We start from the raw sequence: 22,245 nt of genomic DNA on the forward strand, positions 1-22,245 counted from the left end.
GAACAGCTCTGCTGTTTTTCGACTTCATGTCTTAAATCTCTACAGCTGAAGGCTTCTCCCACTAGTCCAACAAGTTGGGCCACATAATAGGTATTATGTGCTAAAATCACTTGTTCACCAAGAGATGGGCACTATTCACATTTGAAGCGGTATGGTTAACACTAATTTGGTACCAGTTTCCACCTGTACCTTTTTTTGGTACTTAACTCTCTCTTTAATAACAAAAATATAATTTTTGAACAAGCTGCAGGGGTGAAGTAGTAGAATAAAAAGCAGTATTGCTTCCCTGCTCTTTTCTAGTCACACAAGTTGAACTGGTCGGCTCTGTTTAGCTCTGTTGTTGGCCTTTGAGCTCCTTGCTGGCTTCAAGGATTCGGGGCACTTGGCGGCACTTCCACCTCTTGTCTAAACCCAGTTTTGTCGGCCGCATGCACTCTCAGGTAAAGAAATTTGGCACCAGTGGATTTAATGTGAATCGATACTTGGTAGTACTGATGTATTTTTAGCTGGTACCCTTAAATATACAGCCCTAACCCTACACACTACAGCTCAACTGATAGTGACTCGAGTCCGATATTGATATTTGAGAATTTCAAATAATATGATCATCCAGTATTTGTTTTCAGCATAGCACAAAAGAAAATTTGGTTATTTAAGAAGTTTTATCAAGAGAAAACAAAATGAGTCATCTGTGGTAGATTCTGCCATCCTGATTTTCTGGATTTACTGGTCACATTTGGCTGTAGTTTAGGATTCAGTGCTGTTATAATGCAGCTATAGAAATACCAACAAAAATGTATAAAGCAAAAACAATTGGAGGTCATGCGTCAGATGGGATAGGACTAACAAAAATATCCAAGTTGTAAAATAAAGACTTATAGACAAATGTGTAGTTTAAATTCCAGATACTTGGTGTATATTCATGTTAGACGTGTGTCTGAGTTTTGACTATAAGATAAAATGGTGTGTCAGAATCCTGTCATCGCTCAGGCATCCGGTCCATGTGACCGCTCTGTCCGTTTGATTAGACTTGCCAGTCATGGCTGATTTATTCAGCATGTATCAAATCAAAATAATTTGTTTATGAACATGACATCAGTGACTTGTAAATTCCTGCAAAGCTGCACAGAGTCTTGGCAGGGAGGGCTGAAGAGGTTTTTCTCCACCCCTTTTGGCTGTGATTCCAACATTTAGAAAAGCCATTGGTCAAGAAAATACTTTGCAACTTTCACATACACAATCCAATTCTGCTTTCCTTCATTCTGTCTCACACTCGTTTTTTGTGGCCAAAGATTCTGTCCTGTGTGCTCTCTCTTCCTGCCCCATCTGTCTGTCTTTTTTTTTTGAAAATGGGGTCAGGGAATGGTGTTGATAGCACCCATTTGCCTCGCCTACTTTCACATTCTTTGGCTGCCCTCCATTTCCACTTAGGCATGGCGTGAATGATGATTACAATAATTACACCCCTGGCCAGCATGAAACGTCATGAAACCTCTCATCCCATCCTTCATCCTCGTATCTTACACATGCTCCTTTTGTTTTGCCCAGTGGGCCGGGCTGCACACACCTTCAAAACAGATAAATTATGTTTTATGGCAGCATATAGAGAGGTGTTACTGAAAGACGAGTGTAGCGATGTGACACGTGAGCCAAGATTTAGTATGAGCTGTCAGGCTGTCACCTTTTGCCCTTACTTGGATTTAATGAAAGTTTGAATACTTTTTAATGTGTCATTAACTCTAATGCCACAGAACGTCACCTTCACAATGACCGTCATTACAAGGTAGTTTATCGCGCTGCATAATCACAAGTCAATAATGTATCAGGCTTAGCAGGTCAGTGAAAAGACAAGCTAATGGTAACTTGATTGTGAGGACAGCTCAGAATATGCTTATGCTAATATAAAGTCAAAATTAAATTAGGAGAAAATAAATACGTTTGCTGACTCGTGTTTCAAATCAGGTCAATGCCAAAAAGACAAATGATGCCTAATCACACACACACATAAGATCTACAATGTCAGATGGTTGTTTTTTGAACTAAAAGTGCTACTTAGTACCAAATTAATGTCACCAGCGCAGTTCTAAGCATTTATAGGTGAGTCTTGATCACATTTTGTGATTGATAAATTGACATATTGTAAATATTCTAAAGATTACTGATTACACCTCAGGATAGGTACTGGAGTACAGTATGCAGTCCTCGTCTGGATGGCCACTCTGCTGTGTCATGTGTTTTTGTGGCCATGGTGGAGGGAATTTTGAATGCATAGGAGCCAAACTATATCAACGAGTCATGGTGCAGAGTTCCTACTTGTGAGAGGGACTTCATATCACCATTTAAGGTTTTATAGTCATCAAAAGACTTCAGAATGTCTTCCACTATGTTTTCAGGTGTCACAGAGTGACATTTTAGAGAGGTGCAAGGACACCAGTGACAAACTGAAAACAAAACAAAGAACAATAACCATAAGTCTAGAGGTCTGGATTTCATACTGATGCTGACAAGATGTACAAGGTATAGGTGGTGATTTACATAGTCTGGCATTCAGCATGTCCTAGAATTTGTTATTTCAATATGACTTATTATAGATGTGGTAGAGAAGACATTTGAGCCATGTTTGAACTAATGTAGATCAGGCTGTGCATGAGGCACGTGCACAAGAAGCACATTTTCAGAAGCTAGAATATATTACTTCTCAAATAAAGCATATTACATGCATTTTGGCCCGATAGATCTTATATTGTAAGCTTTTCCGTTTGGGTATCCCCCCCCCCACCACAAACAAAAAAAAAGCCTAGATGCTAAACATATGTTACATAAGTCCGAGCCACAGAGCAGGGATTGTGAGAGCCTGATAAACCCGAGGATTTCTCCACATTCTCACACACGTGAAGAGTTACCCCGCTGCGGCAGCTATGGTACATATGCATGCCTGCATGAGTAACAGGACACAACTCTGCAGATGTTTTATGATTTTGCACATGCCCCAGTGCTCTTAGGAGCAATACAGTGCTAAATAACACGTGCAATGTCAAATATTGCAACAAGAGAAAGCACAGTGATACCTTTCTTTTGATTATCATGGCCTGCATTGTGACATGAAAAAGTTACACAGTTTTGCACGTTTGTTAAGAATACTGAAGGGAAATCCACTCACTTGGTCTCTTTTATGCCAAAGAAAATCACAGCTCTAATACCCCATTTTTCATTTTAAACCTTTAATAATGACATCAGACAATTGGGAGTTTTGATAAGGTGTTTCCAGATAGCATCAAAATAGACAGACTGAGTGAACTTTGCAGTTGTGTTTTTAGTACTGCAAAGTCACATGTATTCACCTGTCCAGGGAATGGATGTAATGTCATCCTATACGGAAATCATCATGGTCTTTCCCCCCAGCATGTTAAAAATACAAACAGAATCTGCTAATGTGCTTCCACAAGAAAGCATATATCACTTCTGAAACACAGCAAAGCTGTTTTGCAAATCGACTGCATAAACAGATGCAAAACTTCTTTCTGGCTTCTAGCTATCGCAAGAAGAAGCAGTGTGAAGTGATGAAAGCACACAGTTTTATATAGGATGTGCCTGTAATACATAATTCATGTCATATTTAATTGAAAGACCCTTTTCCCGCCCTACAACTTACTCTTTTACCTGAAAATATCAACAAACATGAAATTTATCACGATGTTAACAACTTTATTTTAGTCCCCCTATGGCATCTCTTTGACGTTGTGACGCCTTGTTTGCTTCCGTCAGCTATTCAGTGTTAGTCAGCGGGCTAGTATTACATGACATAGTCATGTCAAGGTACAGACATTTCCAGTGAAACTTTTAATAAATGAGTCATTTAGCATCATCCACATGACAGTGTTATTAGTTTCCAGAGAAATATTTTATTGATGACTCCAACAGCTATTAGCCTGATATGTTGACAGTCAGAAATCAGACTACGGTGAAAGAATGGTTTGACTATGTCTTGTCAAGTCTGTGATAATGAGTAATACAGGGGCATAAATCTCCCTCTAACGGTCTCACTTTCCATCTTAGTAACATTTGCCCGTCATACCTTAATAGCTCTGAGTATGAGGCTGTATAATGATGGATTATGAAGTATTTATTGTCAACATTATATTGGGGATAGATGAAAGGAATTAGGGCAAAATTAGGATGCTTGTCCGAGGGAAAATTATCTTAAATTAACTAGGTACTATTACATAACAGGACCATAGCCACATACTAAAGCTCTAATAATAAGAGAGGCCGATCCAGACTGAGGTCACATCCCATTTTAAGGGGTCCCAAGCAAGGTAAAAGCATTGCAACCACAAAGTGGCCTCCATGTTTTTTCAGTCTTAGACGAAAGCCCCTAATTTTGAAGCTTATTATTAATGTTGTGAGGTAATGGACAGCAGTAGTCATGGCTACCTAGAGGCTGTTTGCCAAGTCTAATACAAAGGCTATGACTGCATGTTTTTGTTATTGAATGTCTACTGGAATATCAACCCACTCCAATAAAGGAGCTCTTGTGCTAAACTAAACATAGCTGTGTAACCAGTCAACATTCTCTTACTGGAAAGGAGACACACTTTGCATCAAGAGATCCATTCACACCCGTCTGGATGTTTGTTTGTGTTTTTATTTTTTAATGTTTATGTTTTATTCATCCCACTCCTTAGATCCAGAGGATGCCCTTTACTCCTTTCCCTTACCTCTTCTTTTCCTCTTAGCCAACTTGTTGACGTGCCAGAAGTAGAGATGCTGTTTTTACATTTCCAGCCAAGAAAGGAAACCTCTGTGCGTGCATTCAGTTTTTTTTAAACTAGTGTTGTGGATCCATCAGACAGTAATGCTTCTGTCCTGTCCAAGCAGTGTTTTCTCTCACATATTTGTGGCAAACCCTCTTCTTAGCCCTCCTGAGCCTGTCGATCTGCTCTCCCTCAGCTTGCCCTAAAGCTATGTTCAAGTTTGTTTCTGTGCTGCAGATGCTTCCTCAGGTCTCCTGCAATGCTGGACTGGTTTTGGGTATTGTTACCAAAATAGCAAGCAGATTATATTGCGTAATTGTTCAGCGCACGCACAGTTGTATAGTGGGAATATTTGTACCTGTATTAGTCAGTGCCCATCTTTATTTATTGAGTTTTCCTGTCAGTCTTAACTTTGATATCATAGGCTGGGAAATGCTTGAGTACTATAAACACTGTATCTTCACCCCAAGTCTAAAGAAAAGAGTTTGTATATGAGCTCTGAATGTCCAGACCTTGTAGTGAGTTCATTTGTACACATGAAACATCTTGTCAATCCAAAAAATGCGAGTGCAAGTGCAAAATGCACAAGCGTAAGTCTACTATACACTGATCAGACAAAACATTAAAACCATAGACAAATGAAGTGAATGACATAGGTTGTCTTGTTATAATGCAGTGTTCTGCTGGAAGACTGTTGGTCCTGGTATTCATTCAGATGACACTTGACAGTCAGTTGGATCATGCTCATCATGAGCTGCAATGTCACCAGAACATATTTCAGAGATCTGCAAATTATTACATCAACAGGTTTTTGCATATGTATTATGTGCATTATGCAAGGTCTGATTTGCTAATTTCATAACATTTCTAAAAAAGGCCATAGTCTGTCATTACATAAGGTTCACTGAGGACATAGTCTTGGCAACAACAACAACAACGGCAACAACAAAAGATGACCTTAAAAATATTACCACACAATCCTGGAAACCCTTTGCAGCCAGAAGCATGCAAAGAGTATCCAAAAACAACATGAACCCAAACAAGAGTCAGTTTCACAAAACATTGCTGGTATCAACTAGCAGGCAACTACAGACTTTTATTTTTTGCATAAGAAAAATCTGGGTTTCCAGCATTGTTATTGTTATCAAAATCACGTCTAGTCGCTATGAAAATATTTGCAGTTTCCTTTCGTACACCTTCCTCGTGCAATATCCCTGCTGATGGGTCTCAGCGATGGAGGGGATAGCAATAGAAGCCTCCGTGAAGGGAACATCAGTCTTGCTCTCTGTTCTGTTCATTCACTAGAACACAATATAGAGACCAGATGTGTGCGTGTTCTTGGCTGAGCCATCCAGCCATGTTTCTAGAAATGGCCAGAACTTTAACAATCACATCGACACCACAGGGAGCCACAATCTACTTTGCCATCTACTCTTCTTTCACTGTTGTTTTCAAACACTCGTGTTTTTGTTTAGTTTGGTGATCCGCAAAAATAAAAAACATCCGTGAGCATTAATTAATTACGAGTGAGACATAAAAACAAATGAAATGGAAACAGGACTTGACTGGTATGCACATTGGAAATGGATGCAGCCCCTGTAGATATCCTGCTTTCTTAAGTTACTTTCTACATACCAGCTTCACAAACTGGGTTCAATGCTTAACCTTTGACCCTGTAGCTGGTATCTTTTCCTTTCTACTCTTTAACCCATCTTTTTGTGGGATATTTCTACTCTTCTGATGTAGAGATGTGCCAGAATTATCCTGCAGCTATTTGTGGCAAGAAATATCCTGTGTGCTTTGAGACCCACAGGCTATCTCTTTTTTCCTTTATCCCGTCCTGCAGGAAGTGCCAACACATTTGGCCGTTTATTTGTGGGATCTTGTGAAATGATCTGTAGCCCACCTAAGAGAAACTCTTCCAGGAGGGAGGACTTCTTGGAAGCTGGCCCGTCAGTACAGACCTGTAAATGTCACATTATAGCACAGTGCTTTGATTGGCTTTGGGAGTGGGTGTCTACCTGGGCGGTTCTCAGGCTGCTTGTGCTTTTAGCAAAACAAACAATGGCTCGACAATCATAAGTTTGGCGCGGGTTTGACAGTAGGTGGAGTTGGTTCCAGTTTCTTTATATATCCAAAATGTATGATGTCTTGTATTTTGGTGATGACAGCCTAAGCTGTATGGTTCTGAAACAGTTGAGTGCCGAAGCAAGCCGTGTCTCCCAAGAATCCAGTTAACTATTTAGTCTGGTGATTTATGACCATCCCTAATGCGTGACAGGACTACTTAGAGACAAGACTAGACTGATGTCATCTCACACAAAGAGCTTAAGGAGGGGAAGAGACCCTTTTCGTGTCTCTTGAGACGAACACCAAGCAGGGTCTTTAATGTGCCAAGCCATGACTCAAATCTCTATCAATCCTTTAAAGATTCTCAGTCATCAACATTGCCAGAGGCGGCTGGAAATTTAGAGCTACAGTTGCCACTTAAAGAGTTTCAACAGCAGTTTGCTCTGTCTTTGCTGCTACTTAGCAAACTTGAAATTACCTACAATGAGCCTAATGTCACATAATTTAACCAGCATGCCGTAACTGAGTTACCTTATAATCGAGTTTTTTTTTTTTTTTCCCTTAATTTGATCTGAAATAGGTACCATGAGTTGGACATCTGCAAGACCCTAAGGGACAACCTGAGCTTCAAAACACTGATTGAATATCCTGTGCTGCATGTTGTGCTCAGAGATCATTGGAAGGAGTATCCACTGAAAGGACCAGGTAAGAAAACACTTATCTAGCTTTAAATGTCATGGCCGTAAGCTTACGTCTGCATCAAAACTAACACATTAATGCTTTACTTGTAAAAAAAATAAATAAAAAAGTAATAATAATCCATAGAAATAAAATAAAAGTAGAACAATCATTTTAGATCAGTGTTGCATAATGGCCAGAGTGGCAGTTATTTTTATGTGTACCATCGCCACAGCAACCGTTGTAAAGGGCTAACTTCCAGAACGCAAACTGACTTGCAGCTGGGGCAAGCTTTTGCTGTAACGACCAAATGAGCAATGGAGTAGTATGTTTTCAAATGAGCAATGTGTCACCTTTGAAATGATACAGTAAGTGTTATTTCTCTGTTTCTTTTGTGGTCATTAATTACATTTTTGTTGAAACATGTTAACTGAAACTGCCCTCGAGAAATAAGTGAGAGCTGCTGCTCAGGGACTGCTGAGAGTCAGAGAAATTTGGCATAAACAGCATGCACATCAGCATATTTTCACACCTACCTCTTCTGATTGTTGTGACAGTGGACTAACTAACTACATGACTAACAATTAGGCTAATAGTAGTCTTATTTTGGTGAAAGACAGAAACTTGGATTGCTGTATGGTTTTATTTTTCTGTTCAGTAAGGTAAAAAGGTGTAAGAATACGACAAAACTGTTCTAGTTCTTGAACCAGTGAGTGTGATGCATTTTACGTTCCTCCTGGCAGGTGTTGTCACAATAACAACTGATCACAGTTGAACACACTGAAAAAAAATTATATCCAGCTTAATGCATCTTGCACCTATGTTTTCTGTAACTAAACAAAAGAGTGGAAATATGACAGAAGTCAAAACCCTACGTAGCCCCAAAACACCAACCCCTCTCTACTTCCCCAATTCCAACAGCATTGTATCATGTCCTGGTTTCTCCAGCTGAGACTTTGAGACTCCCTCTTTCCTTATTTTTCACTATGGCAACATGCTACCCCAACGGAAATGAGGGTGTTCTGCACAGCATCACACACACCAACCTAACCTCAACAGTGTCCGTGGCCAAAAAGAGGATCAAACATAGCTTACTGTTGAACGGTGACCTTATGAGTTGTGAAATGACAGAAGATGAGACAACAGGAGATCAGCCTGTGGCTTTTCTCACCTGTTTGTCAGTCCTTACTCCCATCGGCGGATGTTTAGGGCCAACAAGAGTCATGACAAATTACGACTGCATATCATGAAAAAGCATACAGCGGTTTGCTCCTGCTCAGATGTGCACAGTGTGGTCAAGCTGTGTTTATCTCACTAGGGTTAGTATGGTCACAAAAGACCACACTAACCCAGTATCATTACACTGTCAGACCCAGACAGGCTGAATGACGAATGAGGTAATTTTAGCCTGAGTCTGAGTGTGTGTTTTCTGTGATAAGGCTTTGGTGCCACACTGTTTTGCTATAATGTTATAATGTTAGCCATAGGAACATCCTGATAATTACGCACACAGTGGCCTGGGAAGCTGGGCAGGAAGCGATAAAGGGCAATCGGACACTGTGGCAGCGGCACATCCAGTGAGGATAAAGTGATCCTGAGGGTCCAGCAGGCTCCAACCATGCAGCATGCGGCCGGTCAGTCTCCTGATATAAACTACATTAGGCTGGTCAAAGTTCACTTTTCTTGTGGCCTTATAGACCTATAGCCAGCATTTTGGCTCAGATTGTTGAATAACATTTTAATGTCTGTATTTCAAATGTAGATGCCCCTTTGTAGGTGCTCCATTGAGCGAGGTTATAAGTCATGATCAAGTTAGCCCTGTTAAAGGCGGAATGCGGTTGGGACAAAGCAGCTATGGTAATGCAGTACTGAAAATGTGAACACAAAGTCTCATGAGGCTAAGTGGCAGGTGCTCTAAAAACAACTTCACCCCGATAAGTGGAGGCTGATAATAAAAGAATAACAGACAACAAGCAGGCTGTGTTAGTTTGGACTGTCAGATTAGTTCTTTGTCATAGCATTGTTTTGCAGTGTGGAAACATGTCAGAGGAGGGTCAAATCTGCCTGGTACTCCTGACAAACATACAAACAATGCCAAAGCAATTTGCTCCAGTCTGAGGACATTGAATTGCAGGTAAAGATAGCTTAGCATCTGAGGCGAGAAGGGGTGCTTGAATTCAAAGTAACACAGTGTTGGCCATACGTAAAGTTCACATGGGTGTCATGATGGTTTAAGTGCTTTTGTGAGTATTTGATGCAGCAATATCATTGAACAAGTGTTACACGAGTAACAAAGATTTACTGTCAGGTATCTATTACACCAGCGGCCATGCACAGGAAGCTATGTTTACAGCATTGCGTTAAGAATAGGAGCATCAGTTTTGGTTTAATTTGCTTTTGATAGCTCAACACCGATTGATCCATAACTGACTAGCAATTTTTTACTGGCTTTGTCTTTAGTGCCACATTTCAAAATGCTTTTGTTTTAGAAAAAAGTTTTTTTGTGATGTAAATGTTTTGCCTTTTATTTTATTTTCTGACACATGGTGGCGACCCTCTGGTCTTCCCCCAGGTCACTCTGGTAAACCCTCTGTTGCATTGTTAACTATGTAAGCACCTCTCTCCATGCTGACACTGCTAATGGTGTTAACAAAGCTAACAGTGATAACATAGTTAACAATGATGAAGGGGTTCAGAATTGTGGTGCTTACTCCCCAGGGTGACCTTGGGAGACACCAGAGGGCGCTGCACTATTTCCACAGCAATGCTGTTGGGTCAGGACAGCAATGCTAATGGTAATGACAAAATGAACAGCACCACTAGCTAGCACCCACCCACCCCGGCTGGTGTGCAGTGCAGAACAGCCAAGTTATCCATTGGAAACCAGAAGGTGGGTAATGGGTACTATGTCTCTAGAAACTAAGGCGGGATGGTAGCTGTCTGTTTCCCACCAAACCAAGGTGGACAGTGCAGTAACCTGGGTGTAGCAAAATTAACCTGTAGACCAAAATGCTGAACTGGTCACAATAATGGTTGGCAATTAACCGATTAACTGTTTACAGCCCAAGTTAAGTTCATAGGTAGACTATAGAGTAGCTTATCAGTGTTAACTTGATCTTAAGAGTGTAGGGAAAGGAGGGTCTTTTTTAACAGAAAAGTCTATTGTCAGTGTGTTCTTTAGAGAGAGTGAGAGCGGGGTAAGGGCGGGCTGGATGGCATCGTTCCTTGGACCGATAAAATAAATGAAAATAATAATAGGAAAATAAAAAATGCAGTTAATACACCTGGGCCGCCCAAGTAAAGTCTGTGTGTGGCAAACATTGTTATGTTTTTACCACAACTTTATGAGCTCAAAAAATGGTGGAGCTTTTAAATTGTATAAGTTATGGTTCGTGCCGAAGATAAATAGTCAGAGAGTCAGGCATAGATTTTTAATTGTGTGTCTTGTTACAGGACAAAGAATAAAAGTTGAATTACATTAATCTTTCATATTATAGGCTCAGCTGAATAACCATTTCTTAGGACACAGGCAAAAATGTGTCGGAAAAAGTGTCCAAATAAATGTGTTCATGCGTTTTATAATTCGTCAGACTGCAGGGAGATCATGTTTGGGAGTAATTGCTTATAATTCACAATTATCGTTCTCACAGTCATTTACTCTGCAGCCTTTCTTTCACACATGTCCACCCTACTTTATTGCATAACTAATTGCTTGGCACGCTGCCTCATCCTGGAAACCAGCATGGAGCCAAACTATAGCGTCATCATTCCCAAACTGTCTGTACTGTTCCCCCCTTTCTCTCTCTCCCTCTCTCTCTCTCTCTAACCATTTCTGTTTAAGCATGACCCCAGCTGTGCTATAACCATCCTTGTGCAACTCGCTGATCACTTGTGTATACGTTTGGACATGTAGGAATTTTACTGTTGCAAGAGCCGTGTCTAATCATACATTTTACACACAAATGGGATCATATTGTTTCAGCTCAACCTGCATCAGCCTGCAATAATTTTGCAACAAAGAAAGAAGAGGTGAACCAAGTTTCACCATCCTTACAAGGAGCTTGCACCCCGCGAGGAACCAACATCTGGACAGGAACCCCGGAGACCAGCCCTGAAACTGAACTCCCACAAGTGAAAAGGGCCAGAAGAGAAGCAGGGGAGGAAGAGGTAGAGGAGGGAGAGATCATAGACAGTAGTGAGGAAGAAGAGAAGGAAAGAAATGCTGAAGAGAACACCTCATTTAGTTATAGCTGTGATGGTGCAAAAAGACCTGCTAGTGACATGGAGGCGATTAAAGACAAACCAGCAGACAGTGTTGGGGTTAATGTTAATGATGATATTAATAAACACAGTGACAGCAGCAGGGATCAGTCCATAAACGAGAACATCTCTGGTTCAGCTGATGACAATGAGCTGTCAGAGAAGAGTGCTGAGGTCAGCATGTATAAGGAGGGTGCTGTGAAAGAGCCGGGGCCTGTTCATACCCATCACTGTCATGATGAAAATGAGTCAGGTCAGACTGCTTACAGCTGTGGACGTGAGTGATAACTTCAGATATTTGGGATGAAATTAATGAGCAGGCAGACATATCTGATCTGACAGGAAGTTTTCAATCTTATGTCCATATACAGTGGACCAATGCAATCCAACAGTATTTTCAGTTATTTTTAACATTAGATTTAATAAATGATAGATACAGTTGATACCACTGTATCTGTGCTGTATTGTATATACATGGAATCATTTCAGTTTCACTGTTAATGTTTATTATTTAGGTTTAATCGGTCTGGACATATGTTTTCTTGAATAAAGACTTTTTGGGATTTTTTTTGTCTATTTGTACTGCTGCTCATCTGTGGTGGATGCTGACATAAGACCAAACATGACAAAAATTTAGCTTTTAGAAAGTGTCATCCGTATTGCAATTAAATTTAAAAGTTACTCTGTACTTCAGGAACGCTGTTACACTGCTAAACACTGCTAAATATCTACTATTCTCTCTAAGCTCTATCTTGAAGTGCATTTATCAGCTGTTCTTAAGCTTTCGGTCTTCTTTATCATACTCCATCTGTTCATAATGTTAATTATTTGATATGATTAAAAGTTCCAGAACATTTAATAAATGGACCTTGAGATGAGCTTGTTTTGTAAAGTCCTGTTTCCAAAATCAATAGGGACCAGTGCACTGTGAAACTCAATTTGATGACAACATGAAGGAGAATTCCTCAAGACGTTGAGAAAAAGGAACTTCGAAACAATACAGTGTTATTGTTTTTAAATGTATAGCGATATGCTGAATATTGTAATGACATTTTATGCAATATTATGGTGGTTTATTACTTTTTTCCAACTACATATCGTGTCCCCAAATGAAAACTGTCAGCATCTGTTTTATCTAATAACATAAAGTTTTCAGCTATATATACACTTGCTTATGTGTATCAACACAATATTGTCATGCAAAATATTGCAATAATATGCTGTATCAGTTTTTATTTATTTTTTTCCTTATCTATCCTATCCCAATAAATGTCACTATGAAGCTTTTTTGTAAACAGACGACCTTTAATTTTAATCTTTAGTTGAAAAAATGCTCTACATATAAAATGTGTTATCAATATAAAGCTCTGTAGTTTTATTATTTGTGTTAAACAATCATTAGGTTCTTTGTCCTTCTCTTGACTGTTTGTTTTAATTGAAAACTAAGTGAAACCAGCACCTTGCTGGGCCCCCATCACCTTTGAAGTTGAATATATTTCTTCTCTCTGTCAAGCGTCAGTAAGACCATTAGTCTCGTTTTTCCATCAGCTAATAAAAGTTAATGTTGACATGCTCGTTTTTCTCACACCTCTGGGGTGTATCCCTCTGTGAATGTTCTTGCGCCTGTGGTGCCTCTACGTGCCGTACTCTTACCTAATGTTAGTTTATTACGACAACAGAGTGCCAGTAATAACTGACAGTATGGCTCATTGGTGGGGCCTGTGTTTATAGATGTGTTTTTATAACCTCTGTCAACCTCTTTTGGATGTTAACCCCTATGGACCGGCATTCTTTGATGTCTGGCCTATGATGACGCATTTTCCACCCTTTCGCAGTCAGAGGCAATGAGCTCACATCTGACTGCGCATCCCTCTGTGAGAGATGCCGCAGAGACCCCTCACTCATTTACTCCTTTCCCTAGGTGCCATTTATGTTCATGTGCAAGTTTTGCCATACAGTTTGGACCATGTGCTCATACATTCTCCAGCTGGGCCTTCATACAGTTTTCTGAATAAACAGAAACCAAAAGCATTACTTAGTTTTTGCTTTATAAAAGTTTCTTTTACTTGGACCACATATGTAATCTGTATGTACAAAATTTGGCAGACAGGGTTTGACCAGAATAGACTGGCATTTTGGGAAATAGGCTTATTTACCTTTTTGTCTGGAATTAGAAATGATTGATGCCACTTTCATATCGTCTGTTAAATGCAAGGCTACAGTCAGCAGCTGGTTAGCTTAGCTTAGCATAAAGACTGGAAACAGGAAACAGCTTGCCTTGCTCAGTCCATAGGTGCCAAAATCCACCTACCAAGCTTACACACCTACTTTAAAGCCCCTTTTTTCACAGAAATTGCAATATAGGACCACTACTTAATCCCTTCTTTAAGCCTCCTTAGCATTTTTTTACACAGAACAAAACACCTGCAACATAATTTCTCTCTAGTCTGTGATTTTAAATCGCATGCCGGCATCATGGAATCAAAAGAGGTGTGATGGGTACGACGTTAAACACAACAGTGTTGGACTCCAGTGTGTCATATAGCCTTTGTGTCGGCAGTGGTTTCTAAACAACAACAATGGTATAAACATGGCAATAACAGTAATTTACCTTCTCTGTTAAATGGCGGCTGACTCGTTCTCTGCTCAGATGGTAGGGAGCTCCAGATCTCATTATTTACTTAATTTGCAGACGTTAATTACCGTTCTTTGAGTTAGCCACTAACTGCTATTATCTGCTTTTAAATTTCCCAAGGTGGGTCGCACATGTAACACTCCAAATGTCCAAATGTCGCACCAGTCTTGCCCATGATCCCATCCTGCCAGCTGTCCTGTTCATATAGACACAGTTTTGGCACTGTTCCTACCTTCTATGGCAGATTAAAGGCAAGAGATCCCTGCGATCATACAAAAGAGAGCAGAATGGCAGAACAGCGCAATATTCCTGCCTTGAACAGGTAGTGTTAAAGGGGCTTAAGTCACAGCAAGAAAGCAAATAAGTCTTTTTTCTGAAAATGTCATTTTATTTCTTTAAAAAGACTAATGGCAGACTAATACTGAATAGAACTGAAGTACTGAAAGTACAAAGTGGTAACCTCTGGTGCCTGCACATCTGTTCCTTTATTTGTCGTGGCTTTGCCTGTGTTGAATTACCACCCATTTTATTTTAGCAGTTCTCTTAATTTTCTATCTCAATAAAGTCACTCAATGCGACCACACAAAAGCTCTGCTTTGGTTTCTGTTTGTTGTTAAAAGCAAATTTGAGCTTTTTTTAGTCTGCGGAGAACACAGGCATTGAAAATAATTCCTCCAATTTAACTCAATTGCCCTTTGAAATTTCTGTAGTTGGTTTGCACTTAATTAGCCCTGATTTGGTGGGCAGGGCTCAATTGTGCTGCGTGCAGAGCTGTTTTTTATGAGACCAGCTTCAGGACATGACTCTGCTGCGGTGGCCTTATCCAGAAACAGGACAATGTTGGCAGGACTCTGCATCAAGAAAAGCAGGTACTGAAGCACAAAATGATGTTTCCAGAGCCTGATGTCACCCATTTTCACATGGCACATGGAGTGGTTGTCATTAGGCACACTGAGAATCATTTATCAAGCAGAACCTCCTAAATGCATGGAAAACATTTCCAGTGCTGAAAATCAAACACTTTTCATCTGCAACCAAGTCTACAATTTTGCATGCGTATTTCACATTTTGAATTGACATTCAACCGATGTTTCGCTTATCTGACTGTTCCAACCATAGAGAAGTACCACTAAATGAGGCCATCTGTTTTTCCTGAAAAGAAATGCTGTACCACAGTGGTTTTCTATGGCCTGTTCATTGTCGAGCTTAAAAGACTATTATAAAATCTGAAACCAGTTATTATGTAATACTACAAGTTTTCTTTGGTCAACAAAAACATAACCTTTCAGGATGTGCAGGCTCCATCTTTGTGATTTTTCCAAATATTTCCCTCATAAGTCTACACTCATAACATGGAGGTCACACGTGAGGACTGTAGTTTGTCCACAGTATTATGAACTTACTAAATTACCATTTAGGACAGATTGTGGCAGAAAAGCTCCAGAACCTTTGGCTGATTAAATTCATCCTGCTCTTAGAATAAACAAGAGCCACCACCACACTTCAACACAAACAGACCAGCTATGTTGTCACCGCAGTCACCTCGGAGACTGATCCCTAGTAAGTTGTTTGCAGGAAGTGATTCACTTGTTCCCTTTTGTCTGTCTCATGTCAATCTGACGGTCCGAACTAACACAGCCTGCTTGTTGTCTGTTATTCTTTTATTATCAGCCTCAAGTTATCGGGTTGAAGTTGTTTTTAGAGCACCTGCCACTGAGCGTCATGAGTTTTTGTGTTCAGATTTTCTCAGTACTACATTAACATAGCTGCTCTGTCCCAACTGTATTTCCACATCATCACATTAACAATTTGTTGGTTTGCAAAATGAAAAGGGAGAACCAAATGATCAAAATGTAATCAAACATGTAACCATTTATTTCACCTCAACACTTTGTTTTTCCAGCTGCAAACCTTCAACTGCATTTGATTAAAATAATGCAATTTTTGAGATTGCCTACAGCGCATGTGGAATGATTTACAATTTAAATGGTAAAATAATAGCTTTTATATATAGTCAATTTTTTACCATTTAAATAACATTGCCCCCCCAAAAAGTACTATCTGTTTTATTGAAGGAGTTCATAGGGGCCATGCTTCTGGTAGGGTTTTCCCAATTTCAGAGGTCATCGGCTATCATCTGGGGGCCAATATTTTGGGCTGGTCAGGTGTAGCCAGAGGAAATATGGGCCAAGACCTTTCTGCATATAAATGCAGATAAATGCTTTCCAAAAAGCAAATAAAAAGCTAACTCTGGCTCTGAGACTGCATTTTGGCCAATGTTTTCTGACTCCCCACAGAGACTGTTGACCTGCCGGTCAAGTATAATTTGGTCAATACTATTTGGACAACAAACAGAAACCAGAGCACAAAATCTAGTCCCTTCCCCGACAGATTCTGCATACAAATGCAGATATCTCTTTATAGAGATTAGAGTCTCCCAAACACAATTCAAAGATCTACATTTTTTGGAGAAAGTGAATGTGCCAGATCAAGGAAACCAGGTCCAGTACTTGAACCAGGCCTTGGTGGGATACTTACAGTTACTTTTTGCAGGATTTTGTCATCCTTTTATAAACGATGGGCCTTGGGGTACAACTACAAATGGGGTTGATGAGAGCACTGATGCTGAGCACTGCTGTCTTATTGGGGGTCCTGGAGATGGACTGTCATAGACTGTCCAAAACAAACACCTCAGACTAACATGACTGATGGCCAGTCATAATTCACTTTGAAGTCATCATCTGATCTGCTATGTCTGATCTTCTTTATGGCTATCATTATACTGTTGAGATTTAGTCAGTTTGTCAGGTCATGTCTTGGGGTGACATGTGGCTCAGTGTGAAGCAGTTGAGACTCATTGCCTCCAAGTGCCTAAGATGTTGCCCTGGGTGAAATTGTTCAAGTATTTTAGAGTCAGAGAGAGCAAGCTGAAGTGTGAGATTGACAGGCAGACTAGTGCAGGTATTTTATAAAATCTACTTACTTTTCAAACCTCATTTATAGTTATGAATTCAGAGATAGCATGTGTAGCTCAGACATCAAGAGGAAGCTCAGAATGAAACTGCTGCGTCTTTGCATTGAAAGAAGCCAAGGAAGTAAAGGTGTTTCAAGCAGCTGAGTTCTTTGGAGCCGTTCTTGATGTTTCCAGTGGGGAAGAAACCCCAGAGCAAGCCTAGAATATGCTGTAAGGGATTATATACCTCACCTGACCTGAGATATGGCATTCAAAAAATGTTATATATAGTGAAAGTGTCCCCACCCACTGGATATTAATCATACGCCATGATATATTAAAACTCTGTGATAAAAAATCATAAAAAATGCCATGCCAGCTTCCATTTTCATGCAGCTTCTTGATTTTTTACATTACCATCTGTCCTGCTAAGTCTAGCATGTGTTATCAACAGACTCTAAGACGACTAAATGTAAGGCCACATTTGGTAAATGCATGTGTGTGTGCTTTTTTCCTTACATTTAAATCTGTTTCTTCGTGTGGTTACTTAATTGCAGTTTGTGACAAGCGGAGGCCAGCAGGCGCTTTTTTAGTGCACGGAGCCTCGAGTCATAGTTGCCACTCATTAGCTACATTTCCATGGCACAACCATTGTTAGCTCCAAAGATCAAAAGATGCAGAAGAAATCAGAAATTGTGTTACAGGGGAAAGTGGGTGGCGATATAATGACTAAGGCCTTACTAGCCCTTATCCCTTCACAATAGTGGAAACCAGACTGCAATTACCCAGCATGGGGGAGACAAAAGAGTAGGAAAATACATTGCTTGTCACTTAATGTTCCATAGAAATGTCAGCAAAATCTAGATCCCAAGGCCCACCACTGCTCAAGAGTTCAAGTCACAATTTTAAATGTAAATCATTGTAATCTGTGAAAGAGATTAATATAGCTTCTCTGCATTTATGTCACTGACATTTACTAAAAGTTTTGTTGGCAAATGTGAGCATATGTACCTGGAACATAGAAGACAATAGCTTTCTTTTTTGGAAAGCAAGCGATGGTGGCAAGCGTCACATTATTTATGTGTTAGTTTTAAGATCTGCTTGCTGTTAGTAACCTTAATATTAAGGAATTATATTATTTTGACATCTACAAGTAATAGATAGTATAGTATAAACATCAGTAGATGTTGGGATTGTATATATAAATTAAAAGGTTATATATTACAGTACAGGAGATGCAGCAAAAATCTACTGAATGTAAAACTTGATTTCATGTTCACTTTTTGTATCCTTTTTAGTCCAGCTTCAAAATTGGGCCCTCAGTTGTGTTTACATTTAGTAAACTTACTTAACTATTATTGCAGAATACTTTAAAGGTCCATTGTGTAAGATACAGGTAGATTTAGTGGCATCTGGCTTGAACATTGCACATTTCAACCAGCTAAAATTTTTCCCTGTTAGAATTCCTTCAGTGTTAGTTTAGTGTTAGTTACACTCCAAAACAGACAGACCTGGTGATTTAAACCAGCAAAACTAGAATAAAGTAGTTTCACATCACAAATCAGTGATATTTTGATGCCGTTTGGCATGTTGCAGCTGGTCCGTTTGTCTAGCACCTGCTAATGTGTGCTCACCTTTTTTCTCTTATAACTTATCCAGACATTCGGGAGGTTTTTACCAGGAGCCAATTATCCCCAAAATTCTCTTCTTTTCGGAAATAAATGGATAAGGTGATTTGAAGCGATAAAAACACATAATAAATCAGTCTCATGTTAAAAAAATCTGTGTTTTTGCAAAGCTGCACATTGTGGATGGGCTTCAGACTACAGTGGCAGGCAAAAAAATGTAAATGGTGCTATCTAGAGCCAGTGTTTGTTTCTGGTGGTGCAGCATGGTGATCTCTGTAGACGAGCGCCCACTCCATATTTATAAATGGCTCATTTTAAGGTACTGAGAACATATTGATGCTTATTTTCAGGTGATTATACACTTATCAAAACATACTTGTTACATTTTATCAATTTCTGCCAATATGTCTCCACCAATCCAACACACTGAACATTTAAGTAACAAAGAACAGTCCATCATAATGAAACACAATAGGTTGAGGAAAGTGGCATTAAAAACAACCTCTGCATTTAGTCCATGATATCAGGTTTCCACATGTCTGTAATTTTTCATGTTTTATCCATTTTGGGAGCCAATCATAATAAGAAGCTTTAGTGTTAAAATCTCTTTAACAATTTAAGGGCAAGGCAAGGCAAAATTACAGCTTGTGATTACGTGATCTCATTGGTCTGCCCATGTTAAACAATAGCGAGAGCAGCTTATGCCAGCATTAGCTCAGCCGTTGACGGCATGTGCCCCCTTGGAGATTATTCAGTCCAACATTGTCTCCATTGGACTGAGAATCAAGACGCCCAAAGACTCAGAGCTGCCTCTCCCATCAATGCTTAGCTTGTTTGAGCAAATAATCACTCCAGTAGCCAGCGGCCCTCTGGGGACCGACTGAACAATCCAACAGCCTGGGAGGGAATCGTCTCTGATTTTCCCCTAAGCCTGCTCATCAGTTATTCTTATGTAATTGCAGATGGGAATCTGATGGGTGTGTCAGAAGAAATCACTGCCGTTCTTTGTGTGTGTGTGTGTGTGTGTGTCTGTGTGTGTGTGTGTGTGTGTTCATGCTGATTGCAACAAGAGGGTCCCACACCCTATCTGGATTTGGCAAGTTGATGTATTTTACATCACTTTGTGTCAGTGAGAAATGTGACATTTAATATGAAAATACATGATGATTTATAAGTTGTTTAGACAGTTTCAGACACACATTTGATGAGTCTTGAAATTCTGCAGGTGTAATCAGGTCAGTCAGTCTGAATACACAGAATGCTTCTCCCTGTTTTGTCCAGCAGATGGTGCTTTCTCAAGCAAATGACTGCCTCTGCATTTGTACTTGGTGGCCAGCCTCTAACCCTCCTTGCTTCTTGCCCCTGGGTTTCTTATAACAGTGAATATTAATCCGAGGTTATGGACAAGGGGGCTGTTAAATAGCTGACATCAGTGCTCAGCAGCTTCCAGCATGTTGTAATGACCACTCTCGATCCTGTTAGCTTCTGGTTGCACAGCATTACGTAGTGCTTAATGAAGCTTTAATGCTAATGTCTTTGTCATATAAACACATTTTGGTTTCAGGGAATGAGGTAGTCGCTGAGTGATTTAATTGCATGTGTGTGAGAGCTTTGTTTGCCTGTGTGTTCGATAGTTTTTACAGGTTTGCGCTGTGTTGGCAGGGACAATTATATTCACAGTGATCCTGATGTTCGGGTTTTCTGCTAAGGCTGAGGGATTGAGTACCTTGCCACTGTGCTTGTCTGTACATTATAAAGGAATGCTACGGATGACCGAAAGTACAGCTCACATAACATACAGATGCCATTACATAACCAAGTTCGCTGCATTGTGTCAACAAGACAAATGACAGTCTGAATGCACGGCGCTTTCTTAACTCTGAAGGGCAGAGAAGGAAATTTTGTCTTCAGGAGTCAAAAAGAGCAAAACGAGGGCTCCCTGAAAGTGTTTGGACTGTAAATCCGGGCTGCAAAGGGGGCAGCCACACATCTTTGTGATTAGGTAAACCTCAGGAGCCTTTCATGTGAGCAATCTGTAAAACCTCAGTGGGCACATCCTGTGCGGTATGCAGCTCAATCAAAGGCAATGTGTCCTGCTGAACCTCTTATTAAATACACTCGATTAAGACTTGTTTCCAGCAGCTGTGCAGGAGTGCCAAGTACCTTCACGCAGACACGTTTTTTAGAGTTGTTTGTGTGGAGATAAAATGCCTTTTGTGCACACAAGTGAGTACTGGGGAGTGTTTGTGTATATTTGGAAAATCTTCTTAGCTAAAGTGAACATGTTGCTCTGAAATATTTTCCAACATCTGCCGCCCATCAGGATGTCTGCTTTCTGAGCCACTGCTGCATTCCTGAGCCACTCCCTCTACCTGGATCAAAAAAGAAACCTTTCCCTGTCGTAGCTCTGCTCTCCCTACCCCAGATCAAACTGTACTGGAGGTATTTGTACCAACAGCAAGCATCTGCCATCAGACTTTGTGCGTGAGAAAGAAAAAACACACATAATTTTCAGACTGATAGTTATTGTGCTCTTTAATTAAGCATTTCATACTGCATGTGTTTCATGCACCGTGGAGTCGTAAAATTTACTGCCTTATAGCATGCAGACCAATCTGAGCTCAGGTAAACATAATGAAAACACCAGAGCGGGAGTCAAGTGGTGTTTGTGACAGTAGCAACACAATATTTCAGTAGCTGAAAGACTGAATTTGAAGTTTCTATGACCACAGAAGCAACTATGTTACCCCTGTTTCCTGTCTACCCACACCCACCCCCCCACCCGCCCTTTCTACCTCATAATAGTATTTCTTGATGCCTCTTAAACTAAAAACCTGGAATGGAGACTTAAACCCTCCCTACTGTTTACAACTGTTTAGCAGACCCCTGCGGTTTAAAAGCCAACAGAGGCCAATGCAACTAATTCAATTTTAGAGGCAACTACTAATGAATTAGGTCAATTTGGCAGTGCTAGCCCGCTGTGTGAAAAAAAATAAAAAAGCTTACCCGGGAATGCATTCTTTGTATACAGCCCATTGTATACAATAATAGTCATTGTCCCCCTTGCATGGTGTCTAATCCCAGCCCATTCAGAGCAGCACTTAAGATTCTTGGCATACTCCCATACTCATTGCTACTCGTGGACTTAATCTTTTTTTCCCCCTCTCAGAATCAGTCAAGTGTATGGCTTAGCCAGATCAAATGAAAGCAAGCTAGCTCGCTGCAGAATGGCATTCCAAAGCACAGAAAGTCAGGAGAGAGCCTCTA

At 40.1% G+C, this 22,245-nt stretch overlaps 2 protein-coding genes across 2 annotated transcripts in view; both read left to right on the plus strand.

The window, feature by feature from the left end:
* znhit6 (zinc finger HIT-type containing 6) overlaps positions 1–13,330 on the plus strand; it is a 38,848-nt gene extending 25,518 nt beyond the window's left edge. The window contains exons 9-10 of the mRNA XM_042484234.2: positions 7,405–7,529; positions 11,485–13,330. Coding sequence (XP_042340168.2) covers positions 7,405–7,529; positions 11,485–12,047 — 688 coding nt within the window. The 3' untranslated portion in view covers positions 12,048–13,330. The remainder of the gene's footprint in view (positions 1–7,404; positions 7,530–11,484) is intronic.
* The window catches only part of ddah1 (dimethylarginine dimethylaminohydrolase 1), a 109,462-nt gene continuing 94,646 nt past the window's right edge, over positions 7,430–22,245 (plus strand). The window contains exon 1 of the mRNA XM_088077525.1: positions 7,430–7,529. The gene's annotated coding sequence lies outside the window, so the exon portion shown is untranslated. The remainder of the gene's footprint in view (positions 7,530–22,245) is intronic.

This window comes from Plectropomus leopardus, chromosome 5 (genome assembly GCF_026936395.1).
Source record: "Plectropomus leopardus strain MGB_pleo_1.0 chromosome 5, ASM2693639v1, whole genome shotgun sequence".
Taxonomy (NCBI): Eukaryota; Metazoa; Chordata; class Actinopteri; order Perciformes; family Serranidae; genus Plectropomus; species Plectropomus leopardus.